General features: G+C 42.5%; 1 protein-coding gene across 4 annotated transcripts in view; it reads left to right on the forward strand.

Moving 5' to 3' along the window:
- Positions 1-25,123, forward strand: part of SDK1 (sidekick cell adhesion molecule 1) — a 727,049-nt gene that overhangs the window by 505,980 nt on the left and 195,946 nt on the right. For all 4 annotated transcript variants that reach the window (XM_075010599.1, XM_075010598.1, XM_075010600.1 and 1 more), the window contains 4 exons: positions 896-1,063; positions 3,258-3,360; positions 5,361-5,537; positions 16,897-17,033. In XM_075010599.1, the coding sequence (XP_074866700.1) occupies positions 896-1,063; positions 3,258-3,360; positions 5,361-5,537; positions 16,897-17,033 (585 nt within the window). The remainder of the gene's footprint in view (positions 1-895; positions 1,064-3,257; positions 3,361-5,360; positions 5,538-16,896; positions 17,034-25,123) is intronic.

The raw sequence follows: 25,123 nt of genomic DNA on the forward strand, positions 1-25,123 counted from the left end.
TGCGGTGCCTCCAGATCCGCCTGCACACTTAGGGGGCGGGCACAGGTGTGACTGTTCAGCAGCCAAGGCAAGTTCCTAGAAAGTGGTGTCAAGCTCGCCTTCCTTGAGGAATTGGAGCATGGCCACGAGGAGGCGCAGCAGGTGCTAAAGCACCTCTGCATGGGGCCAGTGCAAGCCCGGGGGCTGCTCTGGCACCATGGCTCTCTGGAAAGAGCTGTGTCTCCAAAAATGCATTGAAGCCCTGCTCTAGAAGCTGTGCTGTCCCTCATGGAGGTAGACACGCCTTCAGCATGGGCAGGATACGGGCATCTGGGAGTGGGCCTCTAAGGGTGCATCTTGCCAGGGCTCCTGGAAGGGACTGCTGGCCGTGTGATCTTGTCTGATGGTGTTGGGTCTTTGCCCACGAAAGTTCATGTTCCAATGTATCCGTTAGTCTATTAGGTGCCACAGGACTTTTTTTTGTTTGTCAAGACAGCGGCCAGGCTGACTGGCTGCTTTGCTTACAGAGTGGATTGACAGAGCGATTCACTTTGCCGTCTGGCTGCAATCTGTCGTCAGAAGTTTTGTTGGAAGATAACGCCCCCCAAAAATTCTGACAGATTGCTTTAATCTAGATGTAGCCCTATTCTGTTGTGAAACCATAGTAATGCTTTCTGTGTTCTCCCTTCAAATCCTGTGGGGGTGTCCATTCAGCATATACTTCTTGACATTCTCGTCTGTTTTATATGAGTAGAGATGGTGCTCTGCGTGTGTGTGTGTGTGTGTGTGTGTTCTTGCAGAGTCATGAGTGAGTGTGTCTTGTGTTACTTTGCTACTTAATCTTTTGGAATTTCATTGCTTAATTTATGCAGTGCTGATAATATGAGTCATTCTGTTTCCTTCTCCTGTGTTTCAGGGAACCAGATCTTAGCCAGTGGCTCTGTTCAGATTTCCAGGTTCATTCTTCTTGAATCTGGTGGGCTCCAGATTACTCCTGTCTTCCTCCAGGATGCTGGAAATTATACCTGCTATGCAGTCAACTCTGAAGGAGCCCTGAATGCTTTCGCTATCTTGACTGTCTGGAGTAAGGATAATGCTTTATTTGAAATCTAACATTAATCAAGACTTAATCAGTTTTTGGTGTGCACTCAGGAAATTGTCAAACTATTACTCAGTTCCATTTAATAGAAAATCTTGTATAAATTAATAGCAATAATGTGTCTGTCTAAAGAAATCTATCACATTATCCTTTTTTATGAAAGGATGGGTGTACATTTTGTATATTTGGGCAGATATTCAGAAAGATTTTGTGAAAGAAACTCATTAAAAGAATTGGTGTGAGTCTGATCTCACACAGGTTTTACACTGGGGTAATTTCATTGGTGGTGATTCTCTGACAGGGAAAAGGTTGAACTTTTCTAAACCAGAACTCTTTTGTCTGGTAAATTCTGTAATCTGGAATTATTTTACTCAGTCAGACGACCACTTATCATGGGTGAGGCCATGTTTCCTGTGGTCCCATAAAGTTTGTTTCCAGCCACCAGTCCTGGCTCTCAGTGTTTATGTTATCTGTAATTTATCCCAAATGTCTTCTAAGAGGCCAGTAAGCAGTGAAAGCGTTGGTAATATGCTAGACAATATGACCTCCCATTGCTGGCAAATTCTCTCATCCGTCACTGGCCAGGTCATTGCTCTCTGCTCCTTCTCTCTCTTTGAAATGCAGCCTAGAGACTGTTTATCCTTGAAGTGGTTGGTGCATATTTGACATCTGTTCATCCCCAAAAGAGAGAAAATATTTTATCTTAAGGGTACCTCTGGAATATACTGCAATAAATGTAATGAAGGACACTTGTCATATATGGGTGCCCCTTGATATTACTAACTATACATATGGTTTAAGCATAGAGACGAGTACTGCTTGGTATTCACATACATATAATAGAATACGGCTGGGGATCTCCATTATAATTCATTGTTCAATGGCTCAAATGCCTGTTATGGAAAGAGTCTCTCTTGCCAATTTTTTGTGTTTGAATATAACCACACACCAAGCATACAGCAATTAGAACTCCATTACAGAACTAACAAGCTTCAACAGGTACACAGAAGTAATACTGACATAGTCTGTGATGTTAGTTATATTAAACATGGTGCTTGATGATTACAATATTGTTTAAGTGCATTTGGTCTTAGACCATTGGTGAGACAAGGTGGATGAGGTATGTTGGCGCAAGGGACAAGCTTTTGAACTGAGAATTGTTCTTTTTTGTGCAAGCTTGAAAGTTTCTCTCACGAATAGAAGGTGGTCCAGTATATTCCTTCACCCAACGTGTCAGCAATAGTGTGATATCTCTACTTGTACAGATCTGATTCAGTCGGTCACCTCTTGTACACCTGTGTTTTCTTATTTGATATGGGTTATCATCCCTACTAGAATGTGGGACTGCATTCCTCTTATCCACTCATCTTCTGCACTTTACTTCCTGTCTAGCTGTTGCAGCTGATGCTATGAGCTGCCATCACCTCTTTGCTAAGCATAATAGAGATCTTTCACCTTTGAGCTAGTTGCTATAGTTACAAGCAATTATTGTGCTCTCTTTCTCCAGAGATGTTTGAATGAAGATAGTCTTGCAACATTTGGTAAAATGACTCTTTTTTATGAGGAGTGTTCCTGCTCCTTGAATACTCCTTGCATAGGTTTGATAGGATAAGGTGTAATTTACATTTTCCTGTTTATAAATAATTTGTGGAGTATCTTCTTTTCTTGCACAGTTTTTGACTCCAAATGGCATGACTCTATTCCTGAATAGCACCATATGTGTTCTTGATGCCTTATGACATTGGGATTGCCAGTAAGTTGTTGCAAGAAAGACAACAAATAGCATTTAGTACTCCTCTAGTACTTTTAATATTCAAAGCACGGCACACAGCTTAGCTTACTAAAAACTTCTCATGCTGGTGCCCTCTGCTGCTTTCCTGATGTTTCTTCATCATATGCTTAGGACCTCACCTTTACATAGTTAAATTAGCTAGGGGGCAGAGTGGTGGGGGTAGAAAATCCATGCAAAGTAGTAGTAAGTGTGTCCTACATGTTAGAGTTAACTGCAGGGCAACCTTCCATATGCTACCCAAGACCTTCATGCTTGCATATGCCTATTGCCACAGGGAAAGAAAGCTTCTTGCCTTGAATGGCAAATAACTCATCATTCACTGCCCTTTGAGAGAGACAAGATAAAAGTCTGTAATTGTACCTGAACAGTGACTTCTGTTCTTTTCAGATCGCACTTTCATTGTTCACCCTCCTGAACACAGCACTGTTATTAAGGGAACCACAGCCACTCTACAATGTGAAGCAACTCATGACCCTAGAATTTCTGTCAGGTTGGTAGTGTCCATTATTGTTTGTGTGACTTATCTGAACTTAATTTTACAAACTGAGAGAATCATTAGGTGAGAAGTTTCAGGATCTCAGATTTCAACATCAAACCCTTGATTACTGCATCATAAGGTTGTAGACTGTATCATTAATCACATAAATCCCATTTTCTACTTCAGTCATATGTATTATTTACAATGAGCTATGTTCCACTTCATGACTTCAATACAGCCTTCCATGATTTTACTGTCAAGGTTAATACACTATCAATAAAACCAACTTGTCAGAAGCTGCTACTTAATGAGAGTAAAGCCCAAAGGGATCAAATAGGACTTTCAAAGTGTTTACATTCAGGGTGCTGAAAGTCTAGGAGGGGGCTGTCCCGACTCTCTGAAACACTTTAGTAACTAAGGGCTAAATTCTCATTTAATTTAACCCTGTGTAATGGAGAATAGAACCAGGCACTAAGTTAGTAAATTTGCACACAGGATTTAGTGTAAGCTCACTGGTTTGTTTTTCCAAAATGACAACACTAAATGTGCCCCATTTAAAGGCACCATATATGAAAGAAAAAGGTTATTTGTGGCTTTGGGATTGTTTTGCAAAATGTTAGACAATGACTGTGCAGAGAACCTATAAATTATGTAAACATTTTTAGACCATACTTGATTGCACAGCTCTGTGTGTGTGTGTGTGTGTGTGTGTACATGTAAAAACAAATCTGCACATACACAGGGCTAGATCCTCTGGCATGGCAGCCACTTTGCATTGTGTCACTGATGTGATCTGGCAATATACCTAGTTTAACTAGCTCAGGGAGAAAAAGTCCAGGATAAAAATGATCCTGCAAGCCACATATCAAGCAGAAAAAAAGGAGTCGGTACTCTGCTGTCTCCCTGCACCCTTTCCCCTGCCAAAGTTCCCATGGCTTTGGCTGTGGGCAGGGCTTCACACTCAGCTGGCTACCAGATGCAGGGCTGGTGGGGTCCCCCACCACCCGGCAGGAGTTCCTGTGGCTGGGGCTGCTAGTGGGCCAGTGGGGGCCTGGCTTTTGGCCCCTGCTGCTCCAGGGCCAGTGGGGGCTCTGACTCCTGGCCCCTGCTGCTGTGGGGCTGGCAGGGGTTCCAGCCCCGTACCATTTGAGGAACCAGCAGGCGCTCCAGCAGCCCAGTGCCTGGGAGCCAAATGAGGCACAGAGCCCTGACAGCATCCCCAACTGCGGGATCCCCAGCTGCAGAGAACATTGATGCAGAGTACTGGTGTGTACCACCACAAAAAAGCCCTGGGTTTAATGCATCTTTGGACATATACCACCTACTGCCTTTCACTTAAGGATCTAGCCCATAAACACAAAAATAAAAGTTGGGTAACTACTTGTGAAAATGCTTAAATTGAAAAATGAATTTACTTTGACCATGAATTCTGTTTGTATTCACCTCCTTTGTATTCACTTCTTACAAATATTTTTGGTCCTGGGTTTTACATGTACAAATGCCTACTGGAAAGCTGTTTTGAGCTTTTGTTTGGGTATTCAGACCTGACATGTTTATTTTTTTTAATGGAATGGGATGTTGTTTGATATCACAAAGACAGTGAAACAAGGCAGACAAGGATTGAGTCACACTGTGTTTACTTAAGTATGTGTATTAAGTTACTTTCAGTACAGTAAAGGCTTTTCCAGCACCTATTGAAGATGGTCTGCAAAATTCACTCATAACTTTGCCACTCGTGAGTGGCAATGTACTCATTCTTTATATCCTTATGGAATGTGTGTGTGTGTGTATTCCATCATCTATATGATTTTTGTTTATATCACATTTTCTTTCTGATCACTGGTCTGAGATCAATGTCAGAAAAGTGTATAGGTCCTGAAAGTATTTGTAGAGGTCTATTGGTTTAACACCATTTTTACTGTAGAATTTTAACAGCTGACATCACCTTGTGCAAATCTTTATCATCTTCTTTAGCTATAATTGTTAACCATTTGAAATATTGTGATATCCAGGTATGTCTGGAAGAAGGACAACATTGTAATAAATCCATCTAGCAGTTCCAGAATTGCAGTAGAGGAAGATGGTACTCTCCTTATTAGCCAGACCTGGTCAGGTGACATTGGAGACTACACCTGTGAGGTTATTTCTTTCGGAGGAAATGATTCTAGAAAGGCTCGACTAGAAGTGATGTAAGTATTCCAGCTGTCTGGCTTTTGGTGGCATGCTCTTTTTAATTCTGTTGAGCATTTTTGTACTGTTTATCTTGCTGCTTTTTAAAAGAAAAAGTTTAAGCCAGTTCTCACTACTGACACCGCCTTAAAATATCCTAAGATTAGTGTCTGCATGTCACAGTGCCTAGATTTCCAAATGACTTAAGCCAGTTAGCCCACATGAGAGACTGTGAAGCACCATGTATGGACATGTGTGCAGGTTGTAGATGTTTTAACAAATAGCATTAATAATAGCTCAGCTCCAGAGAGTCTCAGTTATAAGTATGCATGTCCCAGTTTTTTTTTCTTTCCTCACAACCCAACAGATCTCAGAACAGTTGGCCTCCAAGGTGGCCTTTTTTATTCTCCTGCATCTTTTGTATTTCTAAATAATCAGGTAGTTTCCTCAACCACATGCATTTCTCTATTCTTAATGGTGGTTTTAAAAGACCTTTAAATTACTGTCTTCGGCAAGAGGACAATTTAAAAAAAGGCGCTATGAAATTCTGCATCTCCTGTCTCACTTTGATCACTTTAGATCAAATATGATCAGTTTACACAGTTTACGCTCTGCCAGCCCAGCAGATTCAGGCTGTACTATGAAAATTAAACTGTTTTCTGGCTTATGCATCACCAGCAATAATAAATATTCTGCAAGCCAAATTCTGCCTGTAGTTTTGCCAGTGGACAATTTTTTTTTGCTTTCATTTACAATTATCTAAATCCAGAGTAACTTAACTGAGCAGAATTTAACCCATTATCTTCAGTGAGGACAGGATTTGGCCCTTACATTAGTAGTCGGATGATGATGTGTAAACCAGAATAAAATGTCCAATGTTCTCCCTTAGCTGTGTTGACTAGATCTAACAGGAGTAAAATGCAATAGAATTGTATTGAAATCACTTGTATTGGAAGCTATGACACCAGTGAATGTGTGGAGCATGTCTGAGTATGAAGGTAATGTTTTTATATAGTAATTTTCCTGATTTAAATTTAACTTTAATATAACTAAAATAGCATCTGTTTTTGTTGCTCACTCCTGATCTTCTCCTAGACAAGATTCTGCTGGTTCCTTTTACAGCCTGGCAGTGTAATTTGTTCCCCTCACAGTTCCCCTCACGTTATTCGCAGTGCCAAAGCTAGCTTAGATGCCAATTTTGGGAGAATTGTCATACTTCCTCTTGATAAATAAGCCCTCCTCAGCTATCCTCCTGGAATGGATTTCTACAGCTAAGAAATCTCCAAAAGTGAGAATTTTTGAGTTCCATTCCAAATATATCACCTCCACTCAACCATCTTCACTTTCCATCTATGCAGACTTCTTTGGAGCCTCTGTGGGCTTCGAGAGTGTGTGAGGTGTTGTGTGTTGTTTTGTTTTAAGGTGGACAAGAGGAAAGGTGTCACATCTTTATAACCAAGGCTTTGAAGCTGAGCTACAAATCTGTGTTGACTTGTGTCATGCTCCTGTGGCTTAAATAATCTGAATAGTTCTTATGTCTGTTCATCAAAAGGCAGGCTTTTACATTCTGTTCTGGAGCAGCTGCACCAACAGATGCATTCATCCTCAGGGGTCAGTAGGCAATGTTAATGTCACAGCTCACCTCTAGAGGTTTCATCAATGGGAAGCAGTGTTTCACTCCATAAGACACCTGCCAGTGGAAGTTACCTAGAAGACGCACATCTCTCAAGTGTAAGCAGCCTGTCACTCCCTGCAGCCCTGCCCACTTCTACTCTGCTGGCTTGTTTTGGGTCCCTATGCAACACAGAGGTTGGGTTTCACCATTGGTACTCTGTCCTCACTCCTTGGAAATATTCTGCCACTTGTAACCTGTCCTCTGGCTTCTTCTGCAAGAATCCAGGGAGTGGACCAGATCCAGTCTGTTTAGAGAAGTCTGGTAATTGTCATGTCATTCAGTTGTACTTTTGAACTGCAATATTTTATCTCAGGAAGGTAAAGTACTGCAAGAACACAAAGGAATGCTGTGATTTTTGACAAATTGCATTAATGTTATTTGGCTCAGTAGCAGAAATCCACAAAAATGTAGACGTATAAATACTATAGAAGTGAAATTGAGAAGAAAATACATTGAAAGGAAGTGTTTGAAGTGAAATTTAAATTAAGTACTAGCTGCTGCATGCATGACTGAGCTATGCAATTCTCTGTTCTCACAAATAAATCTTTTGTGGAGAATATTAACAAACATTGAATGTACATTGTCATCTGAGAACACTCACAGCAATGGTTTTCATCAAATGCTCAAAAAGAGGCTCTCAATCAATTGTAGCTTTCAATATTAATAGCTTAGTTAACTTTGCAGTCTGCCAGATGAGTTGCCTCCTTCCTCCATCTAGGATATCTCTCTATATCTTTCTTCTACCTCTGGGCAATTAGAGTGATATTTTCCAAGTGTTTAGGATTGCAACACAGGTGGTGAGGGCCATGGGTGGAACAGGGGTAAACCTGAGCCTAGAAAGAACAGAGGAAATCATAGTCGCAGCAGACTGGGACTGATATCAAGAGGCTGAGTTGGATTTTGGGACATGAGACAGGGAGTGAAGTCCAAATCAAGCTAGGAATTCAAGACTAAGTGACAGAAATGGTCGTGGTAGCTACAGAAGATCTGTGGTGTTGCCTGGACACTTCTGGAAGACTCTGTGTAGTTCAGGGAGTCAATTAAGAACCATGAGGCTTCTATTAGTCAAACCCTTAGGCTATGTCCACACTACAGTGATCTGTCAACAGAAGCTACTGTTGGAAGAGCTCTTCCAGTAAAGCTTCTGTTGACCGATCACCTCCACACACAGAAGTGGCTCAAAAGAGCAACCCTCTGTGTCGACAGAGAGTGGCCGTACTGCCCGGAAGCTCTCTTGACAGAAGAGCCAACCAGAAACTTAGCAAACAGGGCTCTGCGGTAAACTGGAAGCACTGTCGGTTGACAGAGGGTTCATCAGAACCCTATGCAGCTTTTTTGTTGTCAGAAACTGTCAACAGAGGTGTTTATTCCTCATTGCAGAAAGGCAGACCACTATTGGTGGAAGTGCCGAGTTTTGTCAACAGACTGTGAACAAAATATATTTTGTCTGTAGACACTCCGAGTTTTGTTGACAAAATGCTGTAATGTAGACATAGCCTTAAAGTGGAACTTCCCATAGTTTGTGTCAATTATGGTCATAGAAAATGAAGGACAAGATAGTTACAGCTGTTTCTTGGTGGCAGCCTGGAGTTATCAGCTGCTGAGAAGCTCTACAGCCTGGTTTTAGACCCATGGGACCTTACTCTAAAGAGTACAGAATGCATATGTATTGCAAATCAATCAGTTCAAAGCCCACAGCTGACCTCTTGCTGTTTAATGTTTCTTTGATTCGGTTTTCTCAGCTGTAAAATGGGAGTGTTGCATAACCCTAGCAGACCTCTCTCTGCTGAACACTCAACAGCTGCTGTGTTTGGCTTCCACCTCAGTGGACTCCCTATGCTTTACACTTGCTTTGATCTGCATAGATACAGCCCTGCTCCTTTTGTTGGTGTCCCAGTCACTTTTCCTAGGTACAGATGCTCTGTCAGTTACCCCCAACTGTCCCATGCACCAGGACCAGGTCTAACCTCCCCTATTGCCTCATAGTATGAGCACACCCTCTCCCAGAATTCCACCATTGTGGAACTGGGTTTATAGTTCACCTCTTCAAGGATACATGATGTGTCCAGCTCATAACACACACAGACTTTGCAAAGGTTTCTAAACATAATTACTCTTTACTTTAGATAGCACAAGAAACAATAAGCACATTTTCCTGCTTCAGATTTCTCACTACTATTCAGCATTCTCTGAGCATAATTATCTAAGATCCACCCCACTTCTTGAACATCTTCTCTTCCTAATCATGAAGTGTGTGTCTCGCTTGCCATTACCTATAGCTCCCAGCTCAAATCCCGCAACACATCGTGAAAAACCTACAACCTAATCTAGATCATGCTGCCACACTCCGGAAGGCCCTGGGTGATAGGCCTTTTCTCTCCTGTAGACAACCTCCTAACCTAAGGAAGATTCTTACTGGCAATCACAGGCTACTAGTAGTAGGCATCCTTCAGTCTACGTAGACTATGGATTGCGCCCTTTGTAGTTCCATTTGGGATCATAATTTGCAGTGTCGACTGTGACTGTGAAGGCCCACATGCGAGTGACAGTCCTTGCTGCATCTGTAATAATCACAGGCTACACTACAGAAATATTAATCCTGGAACTCTTCCTTGCAACAAACCCTGTTGCCAACTTTGTCTACATATTTATTCTGGGGATAGCATTGCTGGACCTAGCCACGTTAATTACAAGATCAGAGGCTCATTCTCCTGTACCTCGACCAATATTATATATGCCCTCATGTGCCAGCAATGCCCCTCTACAATGTACATTGGACAAACTGGGCAAATTCTTCGCCAAAGAATGAATGGATACAGAGCATGCATTAGGAATCTCAGTACACCTAAGACTGTCAGTGAGCATTTCAATGGAGTGGGCCATTCTGTTAAAGACCCAAGAATATGCATTATACAACAAAGGAATATGCGTCATACAACAAAGAGACTTTAAAAGCAGATTACATAGGGAGATTTGTGAACTGTGGTTCTTACTGAAATTTGACACTAACACTTGGCATGAACAAAGACAGCAAATATCTCATGCATTACAAGGACTGCTTCCCTTTCTTTGACGTTTGTAATTATCTCAGGCAAGACACTTAACACCTCCCACCCCTCAGACTCCTATTTCAGTTCTATGTATTTGATTTGTCCATTTTTATTGCAATTTTTTGGACCTCTGTGCTATATAATGGTGTCCGGATTGGAAATTCTATAGATCTGAAGAAGTGGGTCTCTCCCACAAAAGCTCATCACCTAATAAATCATTTTGTTAGTCTTTAAAGTGCTTACATGGCTGCTGTTTTGTTTTGTTAGAATACAGACTAACATGGCTCCCTCTCTGTTACTATTCTCCCATCAGCCATTTTCCTTCTTCTTACTTCCAAAATGGCTAGTGAGAGAGTCTGCCTTTTGTAATGTCCCATCCTCATTGTCAGATGACCCTTTGCTCAGCCTCATGAGGTTGCTTAGTAACCTCTGCCCTGGAATTAAGACCTGAAAAATTAGTGTGTTATAAGTAGCAGCCAACTCTTCCAGTGGTGTGCCAATTGAATGGATGATGTCAATGTGTAACGATCCTTTTTATTAGTCTTGTCTCAGATGCAACCACGGATCACATCACCTGTCAGTTCTGTGCTGGTGGCAGTGAATTCCCCATTCATTCATTTGCATCCCCCATGCAACATACTCACTCTTCTTATGCATTGTTTATTTGATTTCCTCTAGGTTACACACTCATGTGATGGTGCACTTCTTAAAAATGAAGTTATAATTTTTTTCTTTTTACTTATTTAATACTAGCAAAATTTTCTCAACTGCAAATAGAGGTCTATTTATAAATCTTGAATGCTGACCTTATATTTCTGTTGCATGCAAACTCATGATGTCTGATCCTGAAAGTAATTGCACGTAATAGAGCATGCCAGCTTCATTCAACTTTTCTTTATAGTCCTGTCCAATAAGAAGATATACGCAGTGGTAAGTTCCCATTTTCCCATAGCTGCATAAATTCAGGGAGATCAGGCTATATTTCTCAAGACATGAAGTTTTGCTGATTCCAACTCAAATGTTTCCTAAGGGTTCTGCATACAATTAAAATATGCTGTGTTAGCAATATCTATATCTGACACTATCTGCTATACCTATGACCCACCCCCACCATTCATTTGAGACTGCAAATTCCTACAGCTATTCCTTGGCCTGGAATGGTAAGAAAAGGAGAAAACTCTCAACACAGGGCTGACTGGTGAATACACAGGATGCAGCTCTGCATCCGTGCTGCAATGACAACCCCTTAGAAAAAAGCATTGTACCCTGACTGCAAAAGACCTTTAAGAAGACTGGAATGCCCAGTAATAAATGGACTCTTCTGTTTTCTTGAATGACATTGTGGGACCACAAAGGACAGAAAGTTGTAGAACCGTGCAATGAACCTATGGAACAGAGTCTTCCTCCCTCCACTGAGCTGCTTGTAATTGTGATAGGAAACCAGAAGGATCAACCAAAGGGTGGTACTCTAGGTAAACCATTATAAAATTGGTAGATAAAATGCTCATTAACCTAAACCTTACATAAGGGAGTTACTACTTCTTAAAAACAATAAAGACAGAAAAAGTCAGTCCCAACACTTCAAACAGATGTGTCCCCACACTGCTGCAGTAGATATAAAATGTGAGAACAGTCATATTGGGGCACACCAAAGGTCCATTTAGCCCAGTATTCTGTCTTCTGATAGTAGCCAATGCCAGGTGCCCTAGGGAAATGAACAGAACAGGGAGTCATAAAGTGATTCATCCCAAGTTGCCCATTCCCAATTTCTGACAAACAGAGGCTAGGGATATCTTTCCTGCTCACCCTCACTGATAGCTATTGATGAACCTCTCCTTCATGAATTTATCTAGCTCTTTTTCTAACCTTGTTATAGTGGTGGCTTTCATAACATCCTCTGGTAAGGACTTCCACATGTTGACTGCATTGTGTGAAGAAATACTTCCTTTTGTTTGTTTTAAACCTGCTACCTATTAATTTCATTTGGTGAGCCCTGGCTGTTGTGTTAAGGGAAGGAATAAATAACTTTTTTATTCATTTTCTCTATGCCAGTCATACGATTCTATCATGTTCCCTCTTAGTTGTCTCTTTTCCAAACTAAAAAGTCCCAGTCTTATTTATCACTCTTCTATACCCCTAATTATTTTGTTGCCCTTTTCTGAACTTTTTCCAGTGCCTAGGTGTCTTTTCTGAGATGAGGTGACCATATCTGCATACAGCCTTCAAGATATGGATGTAGCTTGGATTTATATAGAGGCAATAAAATATTCTGTCTTATTCTCTATCCCTTTCTTAATTGCTTTTTTGACTGCTGCTGCACATTGAGTGGGTGTTTTCAGAGATCAGAGGTAGAACAGCTACTAATATGAATGGCCATGCAGAAGGCACAACAGGAACTCTTCCAACAAATAGCCAACCATCATCATCAGCAACTACAGCAGCAGTTTGTACAGCAAGTGGTCATCATGCTGCAGACATGCACCACAGCAGAGCCAGTGAGCTTCAGTTCAGCAGTGGCCCCCAGCCCTGGCAGGCTTATATTTAAAGCCTGCAGGGCTGCAACTGGTTTCTCTGCCAGTCAGCCCTGAGTTGAGATAGGTGTTTTCATTGTCTCACCCTTCCATGACTGGCCTTGGCTGCATGTATAGCAGCTCTAGTTGGGGAAGGAGGAGTCCTTTTAGTCTTTTCTAGTGGTGAGGGGGTTCTCTGCTCAACACACTTGTAATTTCACAGTTCCAGTGGAACAGGAAGAAAATTATGCAGACAGTCTCCTCCTTTCTAGGGAGAAGGTTTTAGTTTGTTTCCAAGCTCTCTATAGGGCTGTTAGCCAGGATATAAAAATTGCTGACAAATCTGAACCAACAAACAAACAATAAACTATTTTAACTATTCACCATCAAATGTAAGATAGCAGTGATTATGATTAATTTTAAAAAGTGTGTACTTTTGTTAGCGCAAGAAAAAAAGTAAGATTCAAAATCTCTCAGTCATCTGTGGATTTAAACTTCACTGGCAGAAACCTAATGTTGGCTCCAGGATTGAAATAAAAATAAATCTGTTTGCTTAGACTCTGGCCAAATGTGTGATTTCTCAGTACACCCATAATATAGAATCTCAAGAAGGCACACTCACTTGAGTATCTGTTCTCTGCATGGATTACAGTAATTATTCCTGCGGTAGTAGTTTGAAGTGACTGTACTAAGAGCAATTGGAAGGCTCTTAACAAAAGGCAAGGTCTTAATTTAATACATTAGAAGCATTTTGATAAAGCCAGCAAGGCAATGTGATTTGTTAGACTTCCCACCTTGATTTCCTAGCAAGTTGCTGCATCCATCAACTGAGCCACCTGCTCCAGTTTAACTTGTACCTCTCTGGTCCTGCATTCTCTTGTCCAGCAACATCTGTATTCCAGCATGTTTTTAGTTATCTGGACATCTGCTTATCACGGGTGTGGCCAACTTCCCTGTGATCCCATAAAGCTTGTTCACAGTCCCCCGTACTGCCCCTCAGTGTTCTCTGCTGCTGTTCAGCTGTAATTCACCCTGTCTTCTAAGAGCGCAGTGAACAGTGGAAATGTCAGCAAAGCTGCTAGACAATGCTTTGGCAGATTCTCTCATTCACTACCAGTCAAGTCCCAAGGGTACTGGACTAGAGAGTTTCAACCCTTATTGTGGATCTGACTTAGGAAATCCTGAGTTAGGAGCAAAGTTTTTAAAAAAAAAAAAAAAAATTGACAGGAAGGATTATTTAATTTCCTTTCTCTTCTTAGTGAGCTCCTTTTCAGTCAGTCTCTCAAATTACCTGCTCCTGGGCCATTCTCCTTAGAAATCTGTCCAAAAACATGTCTGGTTTAGTTCCCTTAGCAAGTACTTTCCTTCTAGCTAATTTTATAAGACACATTGTGTGTTTGCTTGGTACATTTTTCAGTTGCCCTCTGGCAGTTTTGAGCTGACTCAGAATATTATTGTATTTGTTTTTAACGTATATCATCTGGTCCTCTCTAACATGATTTTCTAGCCTATCACTATGATTGCACATTCATTCTTCTTTGCATAGGCCTTAAATCTGTGGAGTCCAACCACTTCGCTATAGTGAACTAGCCACATTATTCTAAAATGTATTTATTGTTCAAGTCAGATAACCACACTCAACTGGCCAAATGCCACAAGTAGTAGGGGCTAGTATATTGGACTCTGCAGCCCTAAATGGCTTTATCAGAGTCTCATCAGTTAACCTCAGTGGCTGTCTCATTAACCTCGCACATGACAGCATGAGGCAAAAACAAAACTATAGCACCAAAGAAAGTTTTCCTGTGGAAATTATACAGAAAAGTTACCACACCTGACTCCTTGGCATGAAAGGAGCGTAGTCTGAACTCATGATATTCCTTATGTAAGATCTTCATATACAGTAATTCCTTGATTTACGTGGAGGTTGCATGCTGGGCAACCTCCCCGTAAATCGAATTTTACATAAATAGACAGGATTGGGGAAGCAGGCAGCTGGGGGAAGTGGGAGGGGGGCAGCCACGCAACCCCCATCTTCTGTCAGCTGGGGGCCACACAGCTGTTTGCGCAGCAGTTTCTGAGAATCAGAGTCTTACTGTAAAGTAAAAAGCTTTTCTGCAAGCTCTTCCTCAATAGTACAGCTTCTCATAGGCTCAAATATACCTTACATTTGCAAGAAAACAGGATTAACTGGCTAATGTAAACGCTCACAACATCTTTACGACATTCAGACACTTATTTGTGAAGTACTTAATAATACTCTTATTTGTGCTGGAGATTGCTGCAAAGCCCTGCTGCCCCCAAATAGGTACTCCTCAGACACTATGCCAGGTGCTACTGTCTTCTTCTGGAAGAGGCTTGGGCTGCAGCACATCTGGGACCTATTCCCCACAGGACCTTGGGATAGATGAAGGAAGACTGTGACATCAATGAGCAGCTATGCAGCCAGCCATTTCCCTCTCCTCCCTTCAGTAGGTTCCTTTGTTAATCTAATCACACATGTGTTTTCTGAGCCAGGGAGCACAGGTTGATCTGGGGTTAGGATGAAATACAAAATGGGATATTTAATGTGGTTTATTATTTAAATCAAAAATAAACATCCCACCTTCTTCCTCCCACAAGAAATGTGAAATTCAAAGCCTGGTTTGTACTGCTCTGATTTAAAGACAGAGTCTGCATAGGAATCATTTGTATATTTATACGTGAAGGAGTTTTCTGTGTTTTATTGAGAGCTGTAAAAATCTAGGAATTAATCGAGGAAATAAATGAATATATTTGCTACTTCAAATATGTCATTTACAAATATGGCTTTTTGCTATGATCAGCATGGATCAGCAGTAGTGGATGTTAAGGAAGAATGTACAGTAGATCCCCGATTTACGTTGAGGTTGTGTTCTTACAACTCCCGCATAAGCCAAATTTCCCACACAACTTGGGGGAGCCAGGAAACTGATGAAGGCACCAGCCCTGGTCAGCTTCCTGGCTCCAATGAGTGGCGGGGAAGCGGGAACCAGGCAGCAGCCTGGCTCTTGGCTCCCCGCCACTTGCAGAGCCAGGAGACTGACCAGTGCTGGTGCCCTAGTCAGTATCCCTGCCCTTGTCAGGGGCAGCAGATGAGAGCCTGACTGTGGGCTGCCACCCCTGACAGGAGCAGGGAAACCTCTCCTGTCAGTGGCAGCAGACCAGTTCCGTTAACCCGAGTTGTGTGTATCTCAGGGGTTTGCTCTAGAGTCAGCAGGAGGAGAAGTTAGAAAAATCCTGCAATCCTCCTTTTGTCTTCCTTTACTGGGAGGTGTTGGCTCCCAGGGATGGAGGTGGCAAAGAATAGAAGCCAGATGTATAAAATGTAATGGTATCCCTATTTTGTATGAGTTATAGAAGAGCACAGGATGAGTGCCACAGAATTTGATCTCTGCACCTCAGTGTACAGCTTCCATCCCTTTCAGGCAATGAACTGAAATGAAGTATTTTTCCAATTATTTTTAGGAATCACACTTTTAAATTGAGGGTTTTTATTTATTTTTTAACATTTCATTTCACGTTTCCATGGAGTTTCTGTGGGAATTTTCCACATGACTGCTTTCAAAAATCCCTGTTATATGAGGGAAGGATTCTACCAATGATGCTTAAAAGCCTTTATCCACCAATAATCAAGCTCTTTTATAGCCTAAAAATGCATATGGTAATTCTGATTGCTAACTCTGTTTGGATGGTGTCAATATCTTCTGCTTGCTTGAGTATGAAAAATTCCATGTTAAATAATGTCTTCTGGGTGTTTTACTTCTGTATGTTTTACTTCTATGCCATTACTAGGATAGCACTGGGGATTTCAAAGAAAAAAAATTAAAATGTATTAACCACACTGAGCGTGTTTTCTACAGTAAATCACAGTTTCATTAGCTACTGCATTGTTGACCTCAGGAAACTCAGCATAATTTACATTTTAGAAACAAGACAAAACTGTGAATAAATCAGCCATTTATTTTGTTCATTTATTTATCCATCCATCGAATGGCTACTAGTACATATAAAAGTCTCATGTTGTATGAATGTATAACCTACAAACGTCAGGCAAAGTAAAGTGCAGTCTGATTTTTTTTGTGGGATTTATCTTTTTTTTTTGTTTTGTTTTGTTTTGTTTAAATAGTGAGCTGCCTCATTCTCCTCAGAATCTTCTAGCCACCTTGAATTCCTCATACAGCCACAGCGTGATTCTTTCCTGGGTGCGTCCCTTTGATGGAAACAGCCCTGTTCTCTACTACATAGTAGAGGTGTCTGAGAACAGTAAGTGGTGTCACAATACATCGCAACTTCTTGTGTTTCTTAACTATTCCACCTGTGTTTCAGGTGTGGCTTTTATCAGAGCAAGTGACAAAAGTTTTAGTGCTACTTGCATGTCCAGAGGGAAGTATGTCCCAGCACAAGACTGGGAACTCTAAATATGTATTTCTCAAATACGGATCGCCAGAGCTACCCTGGGGAGTGGTTCCACATGCTGCCTCTACTTTAAGCACTGACTCTGAAGTGTCTATTGCCCAGGAGCTGGGGTGCGGGGTGGGGAGCAGTGTCTTGAAGAAGTGCTGGGCAAGGATGACACCTCAGGGAAGGGAGAAAGGTAAGGGCTGGGTGGGGAGTTTTGGTGCTCTCTGATAGCTATTTTAAATCAAAATGGGGTCCTTAGGTGATTAAAGTTTGAGAACTGTTGGTCTAGAGATTGACATCACATTGGAAAGATTATGAAGAGAAACAGGCATGGTCTGGTTATTAAAGTAATTGGCAAATCTGGACTCCACCCAAGCTCTGTTAGTAAATTGCTGTGTGACTTCAAGAAAGTTACTTAAACTCTCTGTGCTTCAGTTCTTCATCAGTAAAATTGGAAGTTCAGTAGTTTTTCTCTCATCCAGTTTTGCCTATGTATTGAAAAAGGAATTCTCTCTTGCTAGGCATTTATACAGCTCCTAGCACAAAGGGGTCACAATCTCAAATGGATCCCCTAGATGCCATGGTAATGTTAATAATTATTTTAATGGCTTACCAAAGACATTGGCAAAGGATCGCAACTATGCATTCTGCCTTCAAGAATCCCATCCTTAATGCACATAAAGGCTATGTCTACACTAGCCCCAAGCTTCGAAATGGCCATGTAAATGGCCATGAAGTTAGGTATCCTTTAGGCACTAACCTCAATTGCCAGCTTAGAGGAAGGGCATTAACATAGCCTAAGAGAAAAAGTAGGAGTTAACATATGAAACTGTGGCCGTGTTTACATTAGCCCCAAACTTCGAAATGGCCATGTAAATGGCCATTTTGAAGTTTACTAATGAAGCACTGAAATACATATTCAGCGCCTCATTAGCATGCGGGTGGCCGCAGCACTTCGAAATTGACGTGGCTTGCCGCCGCACAGCTCGTCCCAACGGGGCTCCTTTTCAAAAGGACCCCACCTACTTTGAAGTCCCCTTATTCCTGTGAGCAGATGGGAATAAGGGGACTTCGAAGTAGGCGGGGTCCTTTTGAAAAGGAGCTCCATCGGGACAAGCCCCTCGGCGGCGAGCCACATCAATTTCGAAGTGCCGCGGCCGCCCACATGCTAATGAGGTGCTGAATATGTATTTCAGTGCTTCATTAGTAAACTTCGAAATGGCCATGTAAATGGCCATTTTGAAGTTTGGGGCCAGTGTAGACAAGGCCACAGTTTCATATGTTAACTCCTACTTTTTCTCTTAGGCTATGTTAATGCCCTTCCTCTAAGCTGGCAATTGAGGTTAGTGCCTAAAGGAATACCTAACTTCATAGGTTGCAGAGTTGGCCATTCTGAACTGTCCCTCCCCACAGTGTCCTCTTCCACACTGCTATCTGATGGCGCTTTGCAGTGTTCTAGGGACATAGCTAATGCTTCTCTGGAATCTGACCAGGGTCTGGGACGCACAAAAGGCAATTATTTTGCTCCTCTTTGTCTCGTTTTGGGAATCAGTCATCTTAGTGAATATTTTTTTTCTCTACTACCCTGAGAAGTGGAAGTGCACCCCCCAAAATGGATTTCCCCTCATGAACTGTGGAAGCATAGAATACAAGAAGTGGAAGGGACCTCAAGAGGTCAAGTCCAGTCCCCTGCACTAACAGCAGGACCAATCACCATCCAGATCATCTCTGACAGATATTTGTCTAACCTGCTCTTAAATATCTCCAAAGATGGAGATTCCACAACATCTCTAGGCAGTTTATGCCCATGCATAACCACCCTGACAGTTAGGAAGCTTTTCCTAGGCTACGTCTACACATGCACGCTACATCGAAATAGCTTATTTCGATGTAGAGACATCGAAATAGACTCTATTTCGATGAATAACGTCTACACGTCCTCCAGGGCTGGCAACGTCGACGTTCAACTTCGACGTTGGGCAGCACCACATCGAAATAGGTGCTGCGAGGGAACGTCTACACGCCAAAGTAGCACACATCGAAATAAGGGTGCCAGGAACAGCTGCAGACAGGGTCACAGGGCGGACTCAACAGCAAGCCGCTCCCTTAAAGGGCCCCTCCCAGACACAGTTGCACAAAACAACACAAGATCCACAGAGCCGACAACTGGTTGCAGACCCTGTGCATGCAGCATGGATCCCCAGCTTCCACAGCAGCAGCCAGAAACCCTGGGCTAAGGGCTGCTGCACACGGTGACCATAGAGCCCCGCAGGTGCTGGAGAGAGAGTGTCTCTCAACGCCTCAGCTGATGGCCGCCATGGCGGACCCCGCTATTTCGATGTTGCGGGACGCGGATCGTCTACACGTGCCCTACTTCGACGTTCAACTTCGAAGTATGGCGCTATTCCCATCCCCTCATGCGGTTAGCGACTTCGACGTCTCGCCGCCTAACGTCGATTTCAACTTCGAAATAGCGCCCAACACGTGTAGCCGCGACGGGCGCTATTTCGAAGTTGGCGCCGCTACTTCGAAGTAGCGTGCACGTGTAGATGCGGCCCAAATGTCCAACATAAACCTCCCTTGATGCAATTTAGGCTCATTGCTTCTTATACTACCTTAAGGAGAATAATTTTCCTGCCTCCTACTTTTAACAACTTTTTATCAAAAAGCACTGCCTTTCTACTATCTGGAAGTTAGCTATTGCAAATCTAAAGATAAATTATGATTCTATATGATCATATAATTCAGGGGACAGCAAACTTTCTGAGATTGGGTGCCAAACTTTGACCTTTTGACTTCCATGGTGTGGTCTGAGTGCCGGTGATACTTTTTAAAGTCACTGATAGTCCTATTTACAACAGCTTCACTAATAAATAAATGCAGATGCAGAGCTTTACTATTTAGGTGGTGGTTGGTAGCATGAGCTGATCTTTTGTTAATCCATAGGCACCATGGCTTTATGCAAGCTCCTGGCTGCAGGAGGGAGGAGGTGTGGGGCTGAACTCTTGCCTCACGTGCCAATAAAAATTGGCTTGCATGCTACTCTTGGCACCCGTGCCAGGGGTTGCTAACCCCTGATCTAATGAATAGCACCTTGTTTTGCTACATGGAGAACCTGGGGTTGGGATTGCCCTGAGACTCACTTTCAAAACTGGAGGGCATAGATCCGCAGACTTAAAGCTCCAGAACTGATAGAGCACTCTGAATCACAGGTAAAGTATGATTCCTGCCAGCAGCACTGCTAATTAGGTAGTCATCCTTCTTTACCTGCTGAAGTTTCTTAGTGGGCTGCAGGCGTAGCCTTGCAGTATTTCAGGCTGGTGTCTTAAAGGTATCATCAGCTAGAATACACAATAGCTCACTAGCTAGAATATGTAAGAGGCTCAACAAATGTCTGAGAGCATTCTGCAGAAGTCGTGTGAATGATACCTCAGGACTCCAGAGGACCCTCTAAATTCTTACACAAGGTGAGATAGTGCCAGTAATTTTTATTTGAAGGGATTTAATCTACCACTGAGTAAATCTCATCACACATCATAGATCTGTGTCCTTGAGTAAGATATATCTCTGCAAAAAAGTCCTCAAATAAACAAAAAACCAAGCACATTCTATGAACTGAGTATCTTCTTGTCAGTGAGAATTGTCTCCTCTTCAGGGGTTTTCTGTACTTTATTGTACGTGGCATTTTCCGTGCTTTATCTATGTTGCCTTCATGTTTACTCAATATATAATCACTTGTTTATGTGGGGCAGAGGGGGACTCTGAGTTCCTGAATGGCTTTCCCATTGCTTCAGTCCTCTCCTTTTATTTATGAACTGGAAGACTCACCCAGTGTTGACCAGGGGCTCATGAGGCAGAGCTCAGACCAGGGGGTTTGAAGATGTGGAGTTGCTGAAGGCAGGAGGTGAGTGGCTTGAGGACAGGAGGTTGGGAGGTGTTGGGGGACTTGGGTCAGGGCTAGGGGTTCTGGGCAGGGGTTAGAGGGCTCAGAGCCAGTGGTGGAAAGGTGTGTGGTGGGGCTCAGGGCAGAGGATGAGGGCAGGGCCGAAGCATGGGGAGTGTACATGTGGTCATATGCACACCCAAGGTGGGAGGGGCTCATGGGCTGGCGCCCACAGCAGGAGTCTGTACCTTGCCCCCAATGCTCACCAGCAGCGGTGTCAGGGAAGGCTCAGCAAGAAAGGCAGATCCAGCTCACATGCTGCTGCCGCTGCTTCCTTCCAAGGAGTGCCGGAGCAGTCCTGCCCCTTCCCTAGAGAGACATGGCCGGAGAGCTGTGCCATGTGAGCTGAAGCTGCTTTGTAGCACCTTCCCCACCACTGCTGGGGAGTGCAGGGGCATGGCATGGACTCCTGCTGCCAGTGCTGGCCCCAGGCTGCCTGAGCTTGGGGAAGAAGCAGAGCAGAGCAGAGACAGGGTGAGGTGTAGGCAAAACAAGGGCAGGGAGGGGATTGAGCAGAGCATGGGGAGAGGCAGGGCCTGGGCAGAATGGCGTTGTCCTGGCTCTTCCCCAGGCTGGATGGAGTCATGTGTCCCCCTCTCCCTTCCATGCCACCAGTCACCTCTGGAAGGAAGGCTTAGGTCAGGGGATTGGGTGGTGTGGAGGCAATCAGGGGAGCCCTGAAGTGCTGCACTGCTCTGCTGGGAGTGCTCCCGCGGGGAGGGGCCTGCAGCAGTAGGGGCTGCGCTAGTTGGCATCCGCCAGTGGCTGCTTCCTGGGCTGGCCAGGGCTGTGCTGCCCAGCCAGTGGCTACTTCCCGGTGGGATTTGGCAGCAGGTCCACCAGGCAGCAACACCCCCACTCCCCAGCTGGGACTGGGAAGGGGAGAGTGGTTTAGTGGTTTGGGCTGAGACTTTGGAGGACCCACTCACCTGTGGCCAGTGCAGATGCCCTAGGCCCAGCTGGCTATGCTTATAGGAGCAGCTGTCTCCCTGTGGTCACTATTCGGTATCACTGCCCCCCTGTAGTCATTGCAGAGTGTAACTGTCCCTGCTGTCAGTCCTCCCACTTTCTGTTTAATGAGAAACACTCAGATCGGGCACATCCCATTATCCTGGCACAACTAAACCCTGATCTTGCTTTAAGTTATGATAAGAGAAAGCTGCATACTAAATTTGGTGGTCCTAGTGCTTACCATTTAGGAGGAGTTCTTGAACAAATGAATTCACAGATGGATGAATGGACAGTGAGACAGATGCAGACATTTCTAAAATATACACTAAGATTTGCTACAGATTCCAATAGGACTGTTTGCAGTGTCAGCAATGAGTTTGGGTTGTATCACTGATTTTAATTTGTGCACAGCTTCTCTGTTTCCATAATTCTCTCTCTTTTTAAAATTCTCTGAATGTACTGATAGTGAGTTATTTTCATTGGATGAGTGTATGGTTTACCTTTAGTTGGCAGCTACTAATTTCCTACTTGAGGCACAGTATCTCTCCTCTCTTGTCTCAGCAGCATCTGATCTGTACTGGCATGTGATACTATACTCTTGACATAGCTTTGTCTGATATATGTTTGTAAACCAATTTTCCTTTTTATTTTTCACAGAAAATTTTCTTTACATTTTTTCTCTCTGTGCTGTTTGGTCCAGATGCCTTTTCATTTATAGGAAATATTGGGGATTTTTGCATATGCCCGCCATGACCTCATTTGCTTTTGACTGTATCTCTTTTACTGTCAGCAGCAGTACAGTATATTAGGTATCCCAGTCCCCTTTTATTGTTATATAGGTGAAGATTGGTGGGGTTATTACTTTTCAGTTCCCAGTGATGCACAGACGTCTTTCTTGATTCTGTACTGTTTTAATACACAGATTTCATTCTGCAGTGTTATAGTTGCCAAAATGTGTCCTAGCTAGTGTTCATTTTTCTGTCCGTCTGTTATGGTTTGAATACATTTCTATTAGCTGTAGCATCGATTGCACATTTTAAAATGCATACAGTGAGTGAATACATAATAAAGGTATTTGTTAAAGAAAACCAGCTGAAGAGGGCTTAAAATAATGAGTGAAAATTTCAGGAGACTAATTACTAGTTTCACTGAGGATCAGCATATCACTGTACCTGACATGGATTAAAGCTCTTTTCTATTGGTATTGGCACGGTAAAGGGGTATAAACAGCTGATTTTAATTAGGGGGGATAGCAGTAGATTGGATGGATGGATTGCAGGAAAAGCAGCTGAATCCATTCACTTTGTTCGCCTTATCGTTAAAATGACATCTATATACTGAGTATACAGCAGTTCTCAAACTGTAATTAGGCACAGTACACCAACATCATGGATGATTTTTGAATTATAGGGCCCCAGACACATTGCATTTTGGAAAATTTTATAGTTTGATTAATAAAATATGTTTTCTGGGGAACAGTCATGAAATATTCAAAATTCACACCTGCAAGGATAGGAATGCAATTTGTAATGGCCATTTCAAACAAGTGATCATGTGGCTTGCTGTGGATTTACATTGGTGTCATTTGTTATAACTTCACAACATGGTTAACCAGTGCTGAGGTGTATCTAGGGATTCTGTGATTGTATCTGTCTTCAAAGCATTATGGATCCATTCACTTTATTTGCCAGGGTATCAACATTTCTGGGGTTAATCCAAAGTTACTACTAGTTGGTGGCTGTCTGAGCAAGTGCATTAATATCAACAGGATTCTGCTAAACACAGCTCAGGTGAAAGTCTGTTCTCTTTTTTGGTATTCTTGAATATGTGGGCCTTGAGCTACAACAGAATAACTCAGAGCCACTTGATAATGAGGTAAAGACCACATAAACTCCCTGTCACCACCACACACACATACACACACACAAATATGCACATATTTAACATTAAATCTGTGTGTACTTCCACTAAAGCCATAGAATTATTCAAATCATTTAAAAAAAAAGTAATTGCATAAGCCTTTGCAGGATTAGGGTTTAAACATGCAAATAGTATATACCTAGGTATATACTACTTAGACTGTCTTGAAGGTTATTAGTTATGACCATGACTCATCTCTGGATAGGACTTGTAGAACGGTGGTCCATATGGCCTTAGAGAATGGTCGTTTCAGGCCAAGTTAAATCCCTAAAATTGCATTTGAATAATGAGTCCTGCTCGATTCCTACAGACTAGTGGAAGCATTTAACTTGAATATTTCACATTCTCAAATTGTTGTGAACACAGACATATGTGGGGAGACAAGAGGAACTTCAACACCTTCCAATAGCCCAGGCTACACAATAGCATCTTGGAAAGGGAAGGTATCTGAAATATATTCCAGAGCTGTGGAATCAGGTTCTGCTGAGAAAATAGTGTTCTGTATCAACATGCAGGAAGGAATAGGACATCCATCTCAAGTTAGAAAGTCTTTCAAATCAGTAGATACCCACAAGAACAATAGGCAGACTTTGAATGTGTAGAAGAAATTCCTCTTGGTGAGTCACCTGTTTTATTAAGGAATGTCACTGGTGTCAAACAAGTGCCTGCAAACTGAAGTTCTTTGACAATCAAAACTGAAGTTCTTGACAGGTTAAGAAATCTTATAGTAAAGCATAGAGTCACTTTCTTATTTTCACATAGCTTAATTTGAAAAAGATAAGACAGCGCTAATTCAGAATAGCCAGCACCTTTGAGCAGATTGACACCTAAATGAGAAGCATTTTCAGCCAACAGCAATTAAATTGGAAGACCGAGTGAGCGGAACCCAGAGTATGTTCTCAGCAGCTTAAGTTAAATGAAAGATTAACGCTGTCTGTTCGATATAATAGAGGTTTATTTAATAGATTGACCTGGCAAGTCTTCTGTCACTGTGGAACTTCTCTAGGCTTTCCTGGTCCGGAGACTGACAGTAATCCCTGAAGGAAGTTGCAAGTGGTGTTGAATTTTTGTTATGGAAGGTTTTCTATGTCAACATTCTTCTTCTACATGACAAAAAAATTTCTTTTTCAATTTTGTT

This window comes from Carettochelys insculpta, chromosome 16, assembly GCF_033958435.1.
Source record: "Carettochelys insculpta isolate YL-2023 chromosome 16, ASM3395843v1, whole genome shotgun sequence".
NCBI lineage: Eukaryota > Metazoa > Chordata > Testudines > Carettochelyidae > Carettochelys > Carettochelys insculpta.